The sequence below is a fragment of the Notothenia rossii genome (assembly GCF_949606895.1).
Source record: "Notothenia rossii genome assembly, chromosome: 5".
Taxonomy (NCBI): Eukaryota; Metazoa; Chordata; class Actinopteri; order Perciformes; family Nototheniidae; genus Notothenia; species Notothenia rossii.
The window spans coordinates 41,530,234-41,548,775 of NC_136903.1; the positions used below are offsets into that span (position 1 = coordinate 41,530,234).

Below are 18,542 nucleotides of genomic sequence, written 5' to 3' on the forward strand. Positions count from 1 at the left end.
GCCAATTTTAAGTCTTTTAAAAGTATTTGTTTTTTAAATAATATTTACATGGGCTGGCCCCCCTCCCCTTGGGGGAATTTATCCACAGAAAACACACTGGATGCAGCACTAGGTCAGAAACCAGAGGAGACTGTGAAGTCCACCACAGACGGACCACCTTTGGACAAAATGTCCTCTCCATTAAAGGCAGCTCATTGTGGAATAGCCCCCCAACTGAGATACGGGGTTGTCCCACTCTCAATAGTTTTAAAGTTCAACTTAAAGAATGGTTGAGCAACAAACAGACGTGTAATCACCGCTAAATAAATGCACTTTAACACAGGGGTATCTCCTCTTGCACTTTATGTAGGGCTTTTATCTTATCTTGCACTTTATATATCAAAGCTGCTACATTGTACTGCCATGTGGTAAACGCTTGTATGCTGCTCATGCTCTTTCTGCATATCATGTATTTATTTTTGCTGTATATATATATATAAATGTCATGTTCTTATATGCTGTATGTGACGGGACTACAGATGGAAATTACCACAAAGCTAAAATCCGGCTCATTTACACTTAAGCATTATTTTTGTTTTAAAGTGTTCATCAATGTGCACTAGGGTAGCCCTGAAGAAAATTAAACACTAAAATATGTTATCGATCTCCCCATTCCCAGTTTTGTTTTGGGAATAATTGCGATGTTTACTATGTTTTGGTAGCTCTTAACAAAGCAGAATCTTTGTAAAAGACTGCGACTCTAAAAGGCAAGTTTGTGATTTTAACACTGTTTCGATGAAACAATACATTATACAATATTACGACTTTTTGCCATATTTTTAACACAATATACTTGTACCTTTTTTTTTGTGGTTATAGGGCTTCAAGATATTTTGCATGTCATGCATAAACACGGTGTCATCTTTTCCTTGAAACTGACGTGCTGTCCGTTTTACAAAACAAGTTATTTTTCTGCTTCTTCATCCTCTGAATTTTCCTCCCCCGTCCCTCTTCCTTCAGCCAGCACAACAAGAATCAAGGTGGATCTGTGAAATGAAACACCTCTTCCCAAAGCGTGACATCCCTATTGAGAGCATGCGTCTAGGGCAGTAGGGTCTAAACCAATTGGCCAGATATACTAACATGCAGAACGTACGGTATGTTTGAAGACTAACCATTTATCCAGTTCAAGCGGTCTTTAAGATGTGACATTGCGCTCTGACTATTCCCCGTAAAATCGTGACAAACTATTACTTATTCTTAAATTTGACCTCTTGCTGCTTGGTTGAAAATGATACATGAAAAATAACTTTTAAAAAAAAGACATGGGACAATATACTGGTGAAAAAAACTCTCAATTACAGATGACTCCCCCCCACTCAACGCAATAAGTCCCTCCCTCCACTCAGCAAAGCATCTAAAACTAAGGACCCCACTAAGACGACAGTTTGAAAACTAGCTATGGATCTGAGAAAAACCAAGTCTCCCCCCACGAGTTCCAGCCAGGAACAAACTCCTGGACTACCATCATCACCACCATTCTGGACACCCGAATCTTGCAGTACTACTGCTGCTTATTTTGCTCCTTGGGCCAAGACGTCTCTGTTTATGGACGCACTGAAATCAGTGTTGGTTGATATTGTGGAGAGGGTGATACATCGTTACAGAGAAGAAATATGCAACGGATGCCGAGTCAGTCACCCCGGCCAGAGGCAACACGATTGTCTGAATGACATGCCCGATTTTTTCTTCAGAAACAATTACAACGCGTTAATGAAAAGACTCACCGACTTCATTACTGAGATCGACCAGACTCTTATTGATAAAGACATTTTCACGGATGATTGGAGGATCCAAGGCGCTTCGGAGGCTCTTCTGCACAATCTCAAAAATTGTAGACGGCTCAAGGAGAGACTTGAAAAGATCCATGCCGAGTTGGATGGAGAAGAAGTACTTATATGATTCTGTTTTCTTAAAGGTTGTATCTTCCTGGTCGAATGCACTTATTGTAAGTCGCTTTGGATAAAAGCGTCAGCTAAATGCAATGTAATGTAATGTAATGTAAAGAAGAAGAAGACTAATAACCTGCGGTTGGTTGAAGCCAGGGATTTTTTCTTTTTCGATACATTGACTTTTTCTTTAAAGTAAAATAAAAATGGGGAACTACTATGCAAAACGCTCGGTATATATTGATCAGAATGTAGTCAATACCCTTTTAATAAGTGTGGTGATGAGGACGATTGAAAACAGAGTGAATAGTGATCCCCGTGTAAAGAGAATGGCTGAAGTTTGTAAACTAGAAGACATTTTGGATATCGTTCGTTCTGGCAGTACTATTCCTGGTCATTGGGATATGATTGTAAACGAAACATTTAAAGTGGTCCCGGAATCTTCATTTTCTGAAACATTCTGTAACATTACCGAAGAAATGAAACAAACATCAAAAGTGTATCATGTGCTCTCATTGTATGCTCTGTTTGTAGATGTAATGCATCTTTGTGTCAAAAACAGCATACACGAATATTTTGACTTAAGTGAAAAAACTCCATCATGATATTTCCAGTAATCTGGGGAATTCTAAGCTGGAGACGGTCCTGGGGATGTTACAATCAGTATAACTATTGATTTTGTGTGTGAATTTTTTTTAATGTAAATAGGACATTTAAAAAAAAAAAAATTAAAAAGTGTTTTTTACATTTTAAAAACTGTTGTCTTCATTATAGCAAGGGGAGCGTGTCTGATACATGTGTATTACAGTCCTTCACATGCACTGTTGTCTTCATTATAACAAGGGGAGGGTAACAGTGAAGATGTATGATACATGTGTATTGAAACTTGCGTATTATACCCCCACAGAAACACAGAAACATGGAAACACAGAAATACAGAAACACAGAAAACACTGAAACCACTGAAACACTGTAAAAACACAGAAACACTGAAACACCGACACACAGAAACACCGAAACACAGAGACACAGAACCACAGAAACACAGAAACACAGAAACACAGAGACACAGAACCACAGAGACACAGAAACACAGAAACACAAAAACACAGAAAACACAGAAACACAGAAACACAAAAACACAAAAACACAAAAACACTGAAACACCGACACACAAAGACACAGAACCACAGAAACACAGAACCACAGAAACACAGACACAGAAAAACACAGAAAAACACAGAAACACAGAAACACAAAAACACAGAAACACAGAAAACGCAGAAACACAAAAACACTGTAACACCGACACACAGAAACACAGAAAACACTGAAAACACCGAAAACACTGAAAACACAAAAAACAGGCTTGTGTGCTAGTATGTTTTTTTGAATAAACACATCAGTATTTTAAAAAGTCAAATAGTATCAGCCTCCCATCGACTTTTTAAAATAACGATGTGTTTATTCAAAAAACCATACAAGCCTGTTGTGTTTTTGTGTTTCTGTGTTTTCTGTGTTTCTGTGTTTCTGTGGTTCTGTGTTTCTGTGTTTTCTGTGTGTCGGTGTTTCAGTGTTTTTGTGTTTCTGTGTTTCTGTGTTTTCTTTGTTTCTGTGTTTTTGTGTTTCAGTGTTTTTGTGTTTTTGTGTTTCTGTGTTTTCTGTGTTTTTGTGTTTCTGTGTTTCTGTGTCTCTGTGGTTCTGTGTATCGGTGTTTCTGTGTTTCTGTGGTTCTGTGTCTCTGTGTTTCGGTGTTTCTGTGTGATGGTGTTTCAGTGTTTCTGTGTTTTTTCAGTGTTTCAGTGGTTTCAGTGTTTCTGTGGGGGTATAATACGCACGTTTCAATACACATGTATCATAGATCTTCACTGTTACCCTCCCCTTTTTATAATGAAGACAACAGTGCATGTGAAGGACTGTAATACACATGTATCAGACACGCTCCCCTTGCTATAATGATAAGGAATCTTGGTGTTATATTTTATCAGGATTTATCCTTTAACACCCACATAAAATCAATTTCAAGGACCGCCTACTTCTATCTACGTAACATTGCAAAAATCAGGCATATCTTGCCACAAAACGATGCAGAGAAACTAGTCCATGCATTTGTTACTTCAAGGCTGGATTATTGTAACTCCTTATTATCAGGGTGTACAAAGAAGTCGGTCAAGTCGCTTCAGTTGTTTCAAAATGCTGCAGCTCGTGTACTAACCAGAGTTAGGAAAAGGGACCACATTACTCCTGTTCTGGCTGCCTTACACTGGCTCCCTATAGAACACAGGATATAATTTAAAATTCTTCTTCTCGACTACAAAGCCCTTAATGGGCAGGTGCCATCTTACCTTAAAGAACTCATTATACCCTACTGTCCTACTAGGGCATTGCGTTCCAAGAGTGCAGGGTTGTTGGTTGTTCCTTGAGTCTCTAAAAGTACAATGGGAGCCAGAGCCTTTTCTTATCAAGCTCCACATTTGTGGAATCAGCTTCCAGTTTGTGTTCGGACGGCAGACACCCTATCCGTTTTTAAGAGAGCGCTTAAGACCTTCCTTTTTGATAAAGCTCATAGTTAGGGCTGATTAGTTTCAGCCCCTAGGTTTGCTGATATAGGCTTAGTTTGTCGGGGGACATCTTACTTCTTCCTTCTCTCTGTCTATACCTGTGTACTCTCATGTTCCGATTAACCCAGCTTCCCCAAATGTCTTTCTTTTTGGTGTCTATATACGCCAGGATCCGGAGTCATGGATGATCCTGCGGTCCTGTGTCCTGGATCTTGAGTCGTGGCTGTGGTCCTGGATCATAAGTCCTGGATGGATATCCTCGTGGATTCTTCTTCCTATTATACACACATGCATTTCCAAACATTTGGACTACCTATGTTACAAATGTATTATCTTTTCAATTTACAGACGGCATCTATTGCACGTCTGTCCGTCCTTGGAGAGGGATCCCTCCTCTGTTGCTCTCCCTGAGGTTTCTCCCATTTTTCCCTTTAAACTGTGGGTTTTCTCAGGAAGTTTTTCCTTGTACGATGTGAGGGTCTAAGGACAGAGGGTGTCGTATTGTCATACTGATATTCTGTACAAACTGTGAAGTCCACTGAGACAAATGTAACATTTGTGATATTGGGCTATATAAATAAACATTGATTGATTGATTGATTGATTGATTGATTGATTGATTGATTGATTGATTGAGTACACTAAACAGTACACACTGGAACGCAACCATTGCAGCTTTCTTCTTCTTCTTATTTCAATAAAAAAACAAAAAATGTAACTTCTTTCTTTTCAGCTGCTGCTCGTCAATTTGACCGCAGGCTAACGGAATTGACATGGCGGGGTACCAAGGACAAAATAGTTAAATGGACAAATGGTTTAAAGTTGGGGTGTTTTCGTTCATGTTGAACTGGGGTCTTATAGATCTGATCTTATAGTTAAGACTGCCTTTCCACCGAGTATGAAAACGTCGTTTGCAGTTGCTAGGTTTTTATGTCACCTGGAGTTTCAGAGCAAATATAATTTGAACTACAGATGATGGCCAGATCATTGTCTCTAAGGAGCTTCCTCCACTTAAAGTTCCCATGTCATGCTTTCCTGGTTATTACCCGTCCCCTTGTGTGTTATGTAGCTTTTTCTGCATGTAAACGGTCTGCAGAGTCACAAACCCTCAAAGTACACCCTGTAGCGAGTACAACTCTAACACAGAAAATACATATCTATGCTGCCCCAGAACTTCTTCCTGAGTTAAAGTGAGGGTCTGTGAGACAGTGAGACACAGAGGAACTCAGCCTGAGCACACAGAAACACACTCACAGCCAGGCTGTGTGTGTGTAAATCCACGGAGCCGCGGATGAGAAAAGATAAGGCTGAGTGAGAGTGTGTGTGTTACGCAACTATGCCCGTTACGTTACTTTACTGAGGAAGAAGTTCCTGGGCAGCATAGACAGGTATTTTCTGTGTTAGAGTTTTACTCCCTACAGGGTGTACTTTGAGGGTTTGTGACTCTGCAGACCGTTTACGTGCAGAAAAAGCTAAATAACACACAAGGGGACGAGTACTAACCAGGAAAGCATGACATGGGACCTTTAAGAGAGAATGTTTTTCGTGCTTGTGGACAAAAGATATCGGCGCGCGGGGCCAGGACGAGGGGGTGCAGCTCGTCAGAGCGGAAGATAATCCGGCAGGGGTGCAACCTAAGGACGCATTTTGAATTAGGTTTATTACCAAATGATAACTAGAAAAGAAAACGAAAAAAATACATCAATTTCACTGCAAAACGTTAAATAACCTCTATACAATGTTAACTAACCACTGGAGAACGTTAGCTAAACTCTGTACAACGTTAACTAACCTCTGCAGAACGTTAGCTAAACTCTGCTAATATCCCCTTAATGACATGCTCCTTTGAACATTTTGCTAAGTTACTGTTATAAATGTGACGAATCCATCATATGCAACCTTATGAAAAGCCATTTTATATCGGTTTTGTTACCATATGATCAGCCGTTTAGTAACGTTAGCTAAACCACGTGCAGCTTTAGCGCTAAGCTAACTTGTTGTGAGCAGGTCTTTTAGCTAATGACAGAAAGATATTACAGATAGATATAGATGTTTACAAACTCACCATTCCACGTAAAGTTATTTTCAAAATTTGGTCGGACCAGACGCCCGGGGGATTTCATCGGATCGGTTCTCCCCTCCCGAATGATACTCCTGCACAACGGGGCCTAATTGTCAAAACTCCATTACATTCATTCGTGTATTCCTGGCAATACATATGTATTCTTACAACAAAACCGTCTCTCCTGATTGAACTGTGGATGTTCTTTCCCTGCACTAAAGCAGGAGACCATTAAAACTCCAGAGGAGAGGTGTTACCAATGCAGAACAAACAGAAAGAGGAGATGTTGGACACACATTTCAATCAATCAATCAATCAATGTTTATTTATATAGCCCAATATCACAAATGTTACATTTGTCTCAGTGGACTTCACAGTTTGTACAGAATATCAGTATGACAATACGACACCCTCTGTCCTTAGACCCTCACATCGTACAAGGAAAAACTTCCGGAGAAAACCCCACAGTTTAAAGGGAAAAATGGGAGAAACCTCAGGGAGAGCAACAGAGGAGGGATCCCTCTCCCAGGACGGACAGACGTGCAATAGATGCCATGTGTAAATTGAAAAGATAATACATTTGCAACATAGGTAGTCCAAATGTTTTGAAATGCATGTGTGTATAATAAGAAGATGAATCCACGAGGATATCCATCCAGGACTTATGATCCAGGACCGCAGCCACGACTCAAGATCCAGGACTCGCAATCCATGACACAGGACCGCAGGATCATCCATGACTCCGGATCCCGGCGTATATAGACACCAAAAAGAAAGAAATTTGGGGAAGCTGGGTTAATCGGAACATGAGAGTACACAGGTATAGACAGAGAGAAGGAAGAAGTAAGATGTCCCCCGACAAACTAAGCCTATATCAGCAAAACTAGGGGCTGAATCTAATCAGCCCTAACTATAAGCTTTATCAAAAAGGAAGGTCTTAAGCGCACTCTTAAAAACGGATAGGGTGTCTGCCGTCCGAACACAAACTGGAAGCTGATTCCACAAAAGTGGAGCTTGATAAGAAAAGGCTCTGGCTCCCATTGTACTTTTAGAGACTCTAGGAACAACCAACAACCCTGCATTCTTGGAACGCAATGCCCTAGTAGGACAATAGGGTATAATGAGTTCTTTAAGGTAAGATGGCGCCTGCCCATTAAGGGCTTTGTAGGCGAGAAGAAGAATTTTAAATTCTATCCTGTGTTCTATAGGGAGCCAGTGTAAGGCAGCCAGAACAGGAGTAATGTGGTCCCTTTTCCTAACTCTGGTTAGTACACGAGCTGCAGCATTTTGAATCAGCTGAAGCGACTTGACTGACTTCTTGGTACACCCTGATAATAAGGAGTTACAATAATCCAGCCTTGAAGTAACAAATGCATGGACTAGTTTCTCTGCATCGTTTTGAGGCAAGATATGCCTGATTTTTGCAATGTTACGTAGATGGAAGTAGGCGGTCCTTGAAATGGATTTTATGTGGGTGTTAAAGGATAAATCCTGATCAAATATAACACCAAGATTCCTTACAGTCTCACTGGAGGCCAAATTAATGCCATCCATAGTTAATATATCTTTAGATAATTTGTTTCGTAGATTCTTCGGGCCAAGTACAATAACTTCAGTTTTGGTCGTGTTTAACATCAAAAAATTTAAGGTCATCCACGTTTTTAAGTCCTTGAGGCAGTCTTGAATTTTATTTAGATGATTAATTTCATCAGGCTTGATTGATAAATATAGTTGAGTATCATCCGCATAACAATGAAAGTTTACAGAATGATTCCTTATAATATTGCCTAACGGAAGCATATATAGGGTGAACAAAATAGGTCCAAGCACTGAGCCCTGTGGCACTCCATGGCTAACTTTGGTTTGCATGGAAGATTCATCGTTGACACGTACAAACTGAGAGCGTTCAGATAGATAAGACCTAAACCAGCCTAAAGCAGTTCCCTGTATGCCAACTAAGTGCTCTAGTCTTTGCAATAGGATATCATGGTCGATAGTATCAAATGCAGCACTAAGATCGAGCAAGACAAGAATAGAGACAAGTCCCTTGTCAGAGGCTATTAGAATGTCATTTGTGACTTTAACCAGAGCTGTCTCTGTGCTATGTTGTGTTCTAAAGCCAGACTGAAAATCTTCAAATAAATCATAGTTTCTTAAGTAATCACACAGCTGTTTTGCGACTGCTTTCTCAAGAATTTTTGAGAGGAACGGAAGATTAGAAATAGGTCTATAGTTGGCTAAAACCTCTGGATCGAGGTTGTGCTTTTTGAGAAGCGGTTTTATCACTGCTACTTTGAATGATTTTGGAACATAGCCTGATAATAAAGACATATTCATAATATTTAATAAAGAAGTGCTAATTAATGGAAAAACTTCTTTTAACAGCTTAGTTGGAATCGGGTCTAAGATACACGTTGATGGTTTAGAAGAGAGAATCATTGAATTTAATTGTTCAAGGTTTATGGCTGAAAAGCATTCTAGTTTACTATCTAGTGTAATATTATTAGAACTTACGTTTCCGGGAGCTGTTGATAACACTATACTGGTCAAAGGCAAGAGGTCATTGATTTTGTTTCTAAGAGTAACAATTTTATCGTTAAAAAAGCACATAAAATCATTACTACTGAGTGCTATGGGAATAGAAGGCTCAGTCGAGCTGTGGCTCTCTGTCAGCCTGGCTACAGTGCTGAAAAGAAATCTTGCATTATTCTTATTCTCATCTATTAATGAAGAGTAGTATGCTGCTCTCGCTTTACGCAGTGCTTTCTTATATTCATTGAGAGTAATATGCCAAATTAAACGAGATTCTTCAAGTTTAGTGGAACGCCATATCCTTTCAAGTTGTCTCGACTTTTGCTTTATTTTGCGGGTTTTGGCATTATGCCATGGAGCTAATCTATGTTGTTTTATTTTCTTCTTTTTCAAAGGAGCAACAGAGTCTAATTTTATTCGCAGCGCATCTGTAGCACTATCAACAACATGATCAATTTGGGGTGGTGTACATTTTGTATAAGTTTCCTCCCCTACATGCAGACATGCTATCGAGTTAAGTATTGGTGGAATCTCTTCCTTAAATTTGGCTATAGCACTAACAGATAGGTTTCTGCTGCAGGAGCTTTTGGCTAATGCTTTGTAGTCTAGTAACAGTACTTCAAAAGTTACTAAGAAATGGTCGGATAAAGCAGGATTATGCGGTTCGACTAATAGTTGCTCAATTTCAATACCATAAGTCAGAACAAGGTCAAGAGTGTGATTATAGCAGTGGGTTGGTTTATTTACACTCTGACAGAAACCAACAGAATCTAATATAGAGTTAAATGCAACAGTAAGGCTATTTTTATCATCGTCAACATGAATATTAAAGTCACCTACGATAATTACTTTATCTGTTTTAAGTACCAAAGCTGATAAAAACTCAGAGAATTCTGATAAGAATTCTGAATAAGGACCTGGTGCACGGTACACTGTAACAAATAAGATTGGCTGCAAAGTTTTCCAGGTCGGATGCGTAAGACTGAAAATGAGGCTTTCAAAGGAGGTATAATTTAATTTTTGTTTAGTATTGATAAGTAAACTTGAGTCAAAGATTGCTGCAACTCCACCTCCTCGGCCCGTGCCTCGGGCAATATGAGTATTGATATGGCTGGGTGGAGTGGCCTCATTTATGCTGACATATTCTTCATGTCTCAACCAAGTTTCAGTGAGACAGCATATATCAATATTATAATCTGATATTAAATCATTTACCAGTATTGCTTTAGATGCTAGAGATCTTATGTTTAAGAGACCACATTTAATCTTCCTGTTTTGTTGCACTGTAGTAGTTGTTACATTTACTTTTATTAAGTTATTATGTATGACACCTCTATTAGGTTTTACCTTAAATTGTCCTTGGGCAGACACACACACCGTTAATATTGGGTATTTTATTGGGGTCGGGATTCCTATGGATGACTGCCTAGGAGAGAGCGCAGAGAAGCGTGTAAGACTGCGACTCTGCCTCCTGGTCTCAACTCCAGTTTGTCATGGATTAAGTCCACAGAGCCCTGAAATGTTTGCCGAAATGAGATTTGCACCTTCCAAAGTAGGATGAATGCCGTCTCTCTTAATCAGACCAGGTTTTCCCCAGAAGGCTGTCCAATTATTCACGAAGCCCACATTGTTTGCTGGGCACCACCAAGACAACCAGCGCTGAAATGATGACATGCGGCTATACATGTCATCATTGATCAGATTGGGGAGGGGACCAGAGAAGATTACGGTGTCCGACATTGTTTTAGCATAACTACACACCGACGCCACATTAAGTTTGGTGCATTCTGATTGGCGTAAACGAACATCATTACCACCGACGTGAATAACAATCCTACTGTATTTACGTTTATTTTTAGCCAGCAGTCTAAGATGCGCCTCAACGTCGCCCGCTCTGGCCCCCGGAATGCATGTGACTGTGGACGCTTCGGTCTCTAAATTCACGTGTCTCATAATAGAGCTACCAATAACCAGAGTTGGCTTCTCAGCGGGTGTCTCGCTGAGTGGGGAATATCTGTTAGATACGTGAACGGGTTGGTGGGGACCTGCGGGTTTCGCGTTATGCCCCTTCTGAACAGTCACCCATTCTCCCTGCTGCTCGGGAGTTGCCGGGGGACGGCTAAGAGGAGCTACCTTTTGCCGGTCCGCACCGGCTAACATGGGCTTTACTGTAGCTGAGTTATTTTCTAAGATGCGGAGCCGGGCTTCTATGGCTATGATTCCCGCCTCCAACCTAACAACTATACTACATTTAACACATGTATCGGTACCAGTAAAGGAGGTAGGGGAGTAACCAAACATGAGACAGTTAGAGCAGGAAATAGCACCCGAGGGTGGGGAAAGAGCCATGGCTAGCTATCAAGCTAAAGTAGCTACCGTTAGCAAACCCGAAAAGAGTGTAGGCAACTGTGGAGTTACAGTCGCTAAGAGAAGGAGAGTTTGTGAGTGCTTAAGCTGTAGTAACGTGTGATTACAACGTCAGGCAGTTGCCGTGATCAAGAGTTTTAAAACGATCGATTAAGTTAAGATAACAAGCTATCAGCAACAGAACAGGCACACGGGATACCCGGAGATGACAACAACAACCGGAAGTTACAACATGCTTACCGCAATAGTGGTCCGTTCAGTGTGACATCAGTGTGTTTAACCTCACAGCTGTCTGCTCAGTCAGCCCTTTTCACTGCCTCTCTATTTGTTTGAGTTCAAATCGCTGGAAACATGGTATCGCAAAACCTATGATCCACCATCTACCAGTAATCATAGGGGTTATATATGATCATTGGGGTTAATGCTGAGGTTGCCAGTAGGAATCAATTTAAGATTTTCTTCTTTTTTTGTAATGTAATTTCTGTTTATTTTATTAGTGATTTCCCGAGGATGTGAGGTTGCTGTCGACTGTCATTTCATTGGTGGTTTATATGTATAAATCGAAGAAGAGTTTGTAATATCACTTTTAATTCCAACAGACACATGGATAGTCAACAAACTCAGGGAAGTAGTTATCTGTTGCACACCCACATTTGAATCATAGACATTGAAGTGAGGTAAGGTAACTCATTCCTTTGAGAAAGTTTCAGTATTTAATTTGTACAGTAGACAACAGAATCATCGTATGTGAGTAGGATAAGGCAATACCTAGAAGAAATCTGTGACAGAACAAGACATTTGTTGAAAGCTTACAGTAGGACAAGCAAAATAAAATCTTGAAATGATACACATTGCAAAACTATCTTTTAAGTGTAAGAAGTGGACAGGAACTTTAACCTCTGAGTTGTCCAACTTCAACAAACATTTGAAAGTGTATCACTCAGGCACTCATTTGTTTGATGAGGAGCCTTTAAAAAGTGTCACAGAAAACATTTGGCCAGAATCAACATCAGTCCCTATAATGCTTGGAACTACTGATAGACAAGAAGCAGAGGACAAGACAAACAATCAGATCATCTGATCTACAGAAAATACATTATTCTTCACTCACATATTCATTGTGTGGTCAGTAAAGCCAATGAGTCTGAATGCATTCATTGCATTAGTAAATGATTACACTCTTAAACAGAAGTAAACATGTTCTCTTAGTTTCCAGTTTAACGCTGATGGTACTCATAGACCCCTCATCTATTATCACACCCTCTTAGCCTAGTTGCCAGTTCATAGAGTACTTTTGTGAACCCGGAAATGTTGAGTACCCCAACGTGTTATGTTAGAAATGTATAGTAGGGTCCCCAGCACATAGAAACTGCCAGAGGCTAACTTGCATATGTTGGGCAATTTGCAGAATCAGCATTAGTTGCATTAATTAGCATGAATTAGCATATGAAGGCAATAGTTCAAAAATGGCTTGGCCGATTTGGAACATTTTGGAGTTGTTTTGGAGAGTATTTAGGATGCTGAGTATATTTCTGAAATGTTTAGGATCAAAATGGCAGTTTTGAGTTGCCTAAAACTATAAAGTTGACCCAACATTCATCAAAATCAGTCCACACAGGGTATAAATATGGCCACTTTCTGGTTGAATCTGCAATTTTTTATCCTGAGAATGTCAGAAATGGTTTCAATATCCTCAAACAATATCAAAACCACACCAAAATTGTACAAATCAGCCAAGCAATTGTGCTGTTGTCTGCATATGCTAATTCATGCAAATTAATACGTTTTATGATAATTGCCCAAATAATGAAAGTTAGCATCCAGCAGTTTCTATGTGCTGGCGACCCGTACTATACATTTCTGACATAAAACGTTGGGGTACTCAACATTTACAGTTTCACAAAAGGACTCTATGAGCTGGCAAACAGACTGTCTCTACAGCCTGAACAAAATGAAACTGGTTGACATGAAAAAGATAGCATTTTACATTGAATAGGTATAACCTTTTCCAGTCATGTTTTTTCATATGCAGAGGGAAGTCACATCCAATTCAAAAAGCTTCCCAAATTGACTCAGCTTTGATCCAATCCACCAGATCTTCTGTGACCTCACTGCAGGATTTTATCTCGCGTGTCGGGGAGTCTGAGAGCCACCAGGCCCCCGCACACCAGCGCAGCGAAGGACAGCAGGATGGGCACGGCCCTGGTGACGCCCACAAAGCTGGGGAAGATGGAGCTGCCGAGCACTGCCGCCAGCTTACACAGAGCGTTCAGCAACCCGAAGGCTGTGGCCCTGAGAGGGGAGAAATACTGTGAGGTACTCTTCTGTTAAACCTTCCACTGAAACACAACTGCTCTCAACAACTGTACTTTATCTACATCCAGTGGTGGGAAGTACAGTTACTTTACTTTATTCAGAGTATTTCTATTTTATGCTACTTTATACTTCTACTCCTCTACATTTAAAAGGGAAATCATATAATTTTACTGCATTACATTTATTTAAAAGTTTAAGCTATTTTAACAAAATCTAAAAATTAAACTGGTGGACTCTTTAAGTCACAAAAGAGAACAAATATTTAAATATTTGACAAAAAGTCAATCAGCACTTTGTTTGTCTACAACAGTAAAATGCTACTTGATGCAACAATTTTATCTAGAAATGTTACATACTGTATATCACAATTATATACACACCATTTTTTCAGAATGAATATTTTTACTTTAAGTAAATTCTGCTGATAATACTTTTGTACTTTTACTGAAGTAGGATTTTGAATGCAGGACTTTTACTTGTAACTAAATATTTTGCTAATAATGTATTGGTACTTGTACTCAAGTAAAGCATATGAATACCTCTTCCACCTATGACTTTACTTGAGTATTTCCATTTATTGTTACTTTATACTTCTACTTCACTACATTTCAGAGGCAAATATCATACTTTTTAGTCCACCGCATGTATTTTTACATTCTCAGTTACCAGGGTTGGGTTGTAACGGAATACATGTAACGGCGTTACGTAATCAGAATACAAAAATCAAGTAACTGTATTCAGCTCGCGTTACATTTGAAAAACGAGTAATCTGATTACAGTTACTTTCGTAAACCTGACGTGAATACATTTTGGATGAGGCCTACTTATTGGAATTATTGGTGGAAAGATTTCCTCACAATATTTAATATTCATTACTAAAGGTACAGCCGAATCATCACAGCGCACAAAACCTATTACCGCCGCAGATGGACCAAACAAGGGAGCGTTTGAAAAAAATGTGTCCTTAAAATGAAGTCCGAGTTCGACATTTTAATTCATGTCGTGCCAACACTGGCAGGACAGAATGCGACACGTACACGTAACTGTAACTGTATTCGGATTACATTCAGAGCCATGTATTCAGTAATCAGTAACTGATTACATTTACAAAATAACCCTCCCAACCCTGTCAGTTACTAGTTACTTTGTACATATAAATGCACATGCAGATATGGTATAATGCAGTATTGTACTGCTAATCTAGACAGTATTTCAAGTATCTAAATTGCTCCACATTGACAAATTACAATACTAACATTCTCTTATGTATAATATAGGATAAGATAATAAATATAATAGTATAAAACTGTGAAAAGATATTTTCTGCAACAAGTACTTGAAGTACTCTACATGTGGCTGATATACAGTAATGCTTCTTTACTTTATATTATCCTGAAATGGGACATTGTGCAGAATGAGTAGTTTTACTTTTTGTAAGGACATTTTAATTGGTACTTTTACAATCACATTTTTTTATTAGGAGTTTCACTTGTAATGGAGTACTTTACCACCATCGTATTTGTACTTTTACCAAAGTGAGGGATCTGAGTACCTTTCCCAACACATCTGACATACACATTGTACACAACAACAGAGTGTGGTACCTCTTGGAAGTGGGGAACAGCTCCACGGTCACCACCTGGATGCCGTTCCATGCCGCAACACTGACGCCGCAGAACAGACACTGCAGGGCGATGATCGCTGATTGGCTGAAGCTCAGGAACAGCAGGAAGGTGCAGCCAGCTGAAATGAGCATGGAGCCACCTGAGGAGAACACACACTCTGTATGAATCTTGACATGTAGAGTCTCAATGTAGGTTTTCTATTCTGTTCATTTTTCTGGAGTGATTGAAAAAATAAAAAGAATTAAAGCAGCAACATCTACCAAAACTGAAAGGATAATGAAGCCCAACTCAAGAACCTGACCAAATCCTCACAGCTGCTCTCTGTAACTCAACTCTAGTGTTCACCGATGATGAACACCTACAGAAATAACTCCACCACAAGGCACAATCAGAGGACACTTTAGGAATGATGATAACTAACACTAATTATTTTACATTTACTCATCAATGTTGGAGTTGTGCTGTAAATTCATTCTTTTGATGTGTATGATTAACTTTATAAAGCCCTCTGGTTCTCTAATCGACTCTGTCCCTCCTCGATTTTTTAAAGAGGTATTCCCCACTGTCGGACCTTTTGTTCTTGATGTTTTTAACAGCAGTCTGCTCACAGGCGTTGTTCCGGAAAATTGGAAACATGCAGTTGTACAACCACTTATTAAGAAACCTAGTCTGGATCCCACAGTTCTTGCAAACTTAAGGCCCATTTCCAAATTGCCTTTTATGTCCAAAATCCTAGAGAAGATTGTATAAAGTCAACTTCTCGCTTTTCTGGAAGAGCACAAGGTACTCGAGGTCTTCCAATCTGGTTTTAAAACCTTGCACAGCACAGAATCAGCTCTTTTAAGAGTTTTTAATGATGTCCTTTTAGCAACAGACTCAGGTGAATGCATTATCCTTTTACTCCTTGATCTAACAGCCGCTTTTGATACAGTGGACCATGAGATCCTGATAGCTCGTTTGGAGCAGTGGGTGGGCATTAGGGGCAAAGCCCTTGAATGGTTTAGGTCTTATCTGAATGGTAGGACTTTCTGCGTCAGCCTTGGGGACTCTTGAGTCCTCGTCTGCTCCTTTCATTTGTGGGGTTCCACAGGGCTCAGTGTTAGGCCCCCTGTTATTCTCCCTGTATTTGCTCCCTCTTGGGACCATTCTTAGGAAGCACGGTATCGCTTTCCATTGCTATGCAGACGATTGCCAAATATATGTGCCACTTAAAAAGAACGACCCATATTAGATTAAACCGCTGTTAAACTGCCTTGAAGACATTAAATCCTGGATGTCATGCAACTTTTTAAAATTAAATGATGACAAAACCGAAGTGATGGTTTTTGGTGCCCCTCGGATCACTCCTATAGACCTAGGATCCTTGGGCCACTCCACCAGGCCAACCATCACAAATCTTGGGATAAAGATGGACCCTGAACTTAAGCTGGGCAGCCAGATCAAGGCAGTTGTTAAAAACAGCTTAACGCTAGCATCGGCGATCTCCGATCTTTTCTACTTCATGCTATCTGCACAAATGGTTGATATTAAACATTAAAAAGACCAGGCAGTTCAGAGAGAATAAAAGGAAGGCAGGCAGGCAGCTTTGCATGACATTCTTCTGGACGTGTTTCATTGTGGTGATAGTGTTGGTAGTCAATCGTTTTGTTGGCAAGACAGTAGTGACGGCCATCTTGGTGACGTGTGTTGTTCTGCGAGACCAGAGATGTAGTTAATTCAGCGTTTCATACAAACAAATGTGTTACTTCACAGTTTTACGACACATTTTTTTTTTTTGACTTGCAAAATTATTATTTAAATTGACAAACATCATATGTGTAATTCGTGGCACAATTGAAACGGGATCGAAAGATAATCTTTCTCTCTCCATTGACTTCAATACATAATCTTTCCGAAATAAGGTCCCATGGAGGTCCACCGGAAGGGGAAGGACTTCGCCACTCTATAATAAGGCTCTGCTGCTCCGGGATGAGGGTCTAGCTTCAGCAGCTACATTGCCTACGGCGCGTTCGTTAACAGTAACTGTGCGGTCCGGAGTCACTGTGGCACAGACTGGACCGCTGGTAAACAGCTGTTAGAACGGGCCGTTCAGGTTTTTAGAGCAGAGCTCCCTGTCGGAGCGGCAGAGCGTCATGTACACTGAAACGTTTTTCTGTCGCAATATTATTTAATGAATCATTGAGCTAGCTAACTAGCATAATGTAACGGACTGATTATAATGTTGATGTTTGATGTGTTTGTTGTTCAGAGTTTGTTTGCATTTTACAGAGTGTCAGTGAACGTGCCACTGTTTTGATGGACGGTTCTTGTGACCTGTAGCTGTGGGTTTGGGTGCGAGAGGGTTGTCTGGTTGGTTGGGGCTGGAAGAGGGAGTTTCCTGGGGAGAGAGACGCGGGAAGCTAGGAGAGAGCTAGCGGGAGACGTGACGGAGTGTGAGAATACGACAGGGTTAGCGGATTGTTTTGGCGTGGTTATGGCCAACAGTAACCTGCGATCTGTACAATAAACTCCCGGATAAAGCCCAAAACTAAGCCTCCCTGTGTTCCTGTAGCGAGACGCTACATTTGGTGTCAGAAGTAAAAGTTCAACTCAGATTAACGGCAGCTAACTAGCGGCGTGCTACAATGATTGCTGCCATACAGCCTACAGTTTCCATGTCGCTGTGGGACTACTCCACTATTAAACGGGAGGAGGAAGCTGACGAGCGGCAACACTTCGGCGCTGCTGAGGGTCGGAGAACGGATAGCCACAGAGAGAGAGATGCTACGTACTGCTTCATGGAGTGTGGATGACCACACACCGAAGGTGAGCGCCGCATGTGGCATTGAGTTGAATACAGCAGAGCCGGCCTGGGTGGAAAAATTAACACAGCTTGTGCGTGCCACCACGCTGAGAGAGGAGCAGTCTCCGAGACCCCGCCAGAGGATCTACTGGGGGTGTGGACAGCCTGGCCATCTGGTTCGAGATTGCCCTTGCAGCACAGCTAACCAGCGAAACGGGGCCGGGTCTGCATAATCGGGACAATGCGGACCCCTGATGATGTGTCCCGTCCCTCTTCAAATGTGGAAACGTCGCAGCGCATTAACCAAGCAGAATTGTTACAAACAACAGAAGAGGCTGGCGGCCAGCCTGAGCGAATCATCAGGCTGGG

At 40.6% G+C, this 18,542-nt stretch overlaps 1 protein-coding gene across 2 annotated transcripts in view; it reads right to left on the minus strand.

Moving 5' to 3' along the window:
• Positions 1-12,021: 12,021 nt before the first annotated feature.
• The window catches only part of LOC307041414 (synaptic vesicle glycoprotein 2B-like), an 84,194-nt gene continuing 77,673 nt past the window's right edge, over positions 12,022-18,542 (minus strand). For both annotated transcript variants that reach the window (XM_079684812.1, XM_079684811.1), the window contains 2 exons: positions 15,371-15,530; positions 12,022-13,742 (listed from right to left, as the gene is read on the minus strand). In XM_079684812.1, coding sequence (XP_079540938.1) covers positions 13,559-13,742; positions 15,371-15,530 — 344 coding nt within the window. In that variant the 3' untranslated portion in view covers positions 12,022-13,558. The remainder of the gene's footprint in view (positions 13,743-15,370; positions 15,531-18,542) is intronic.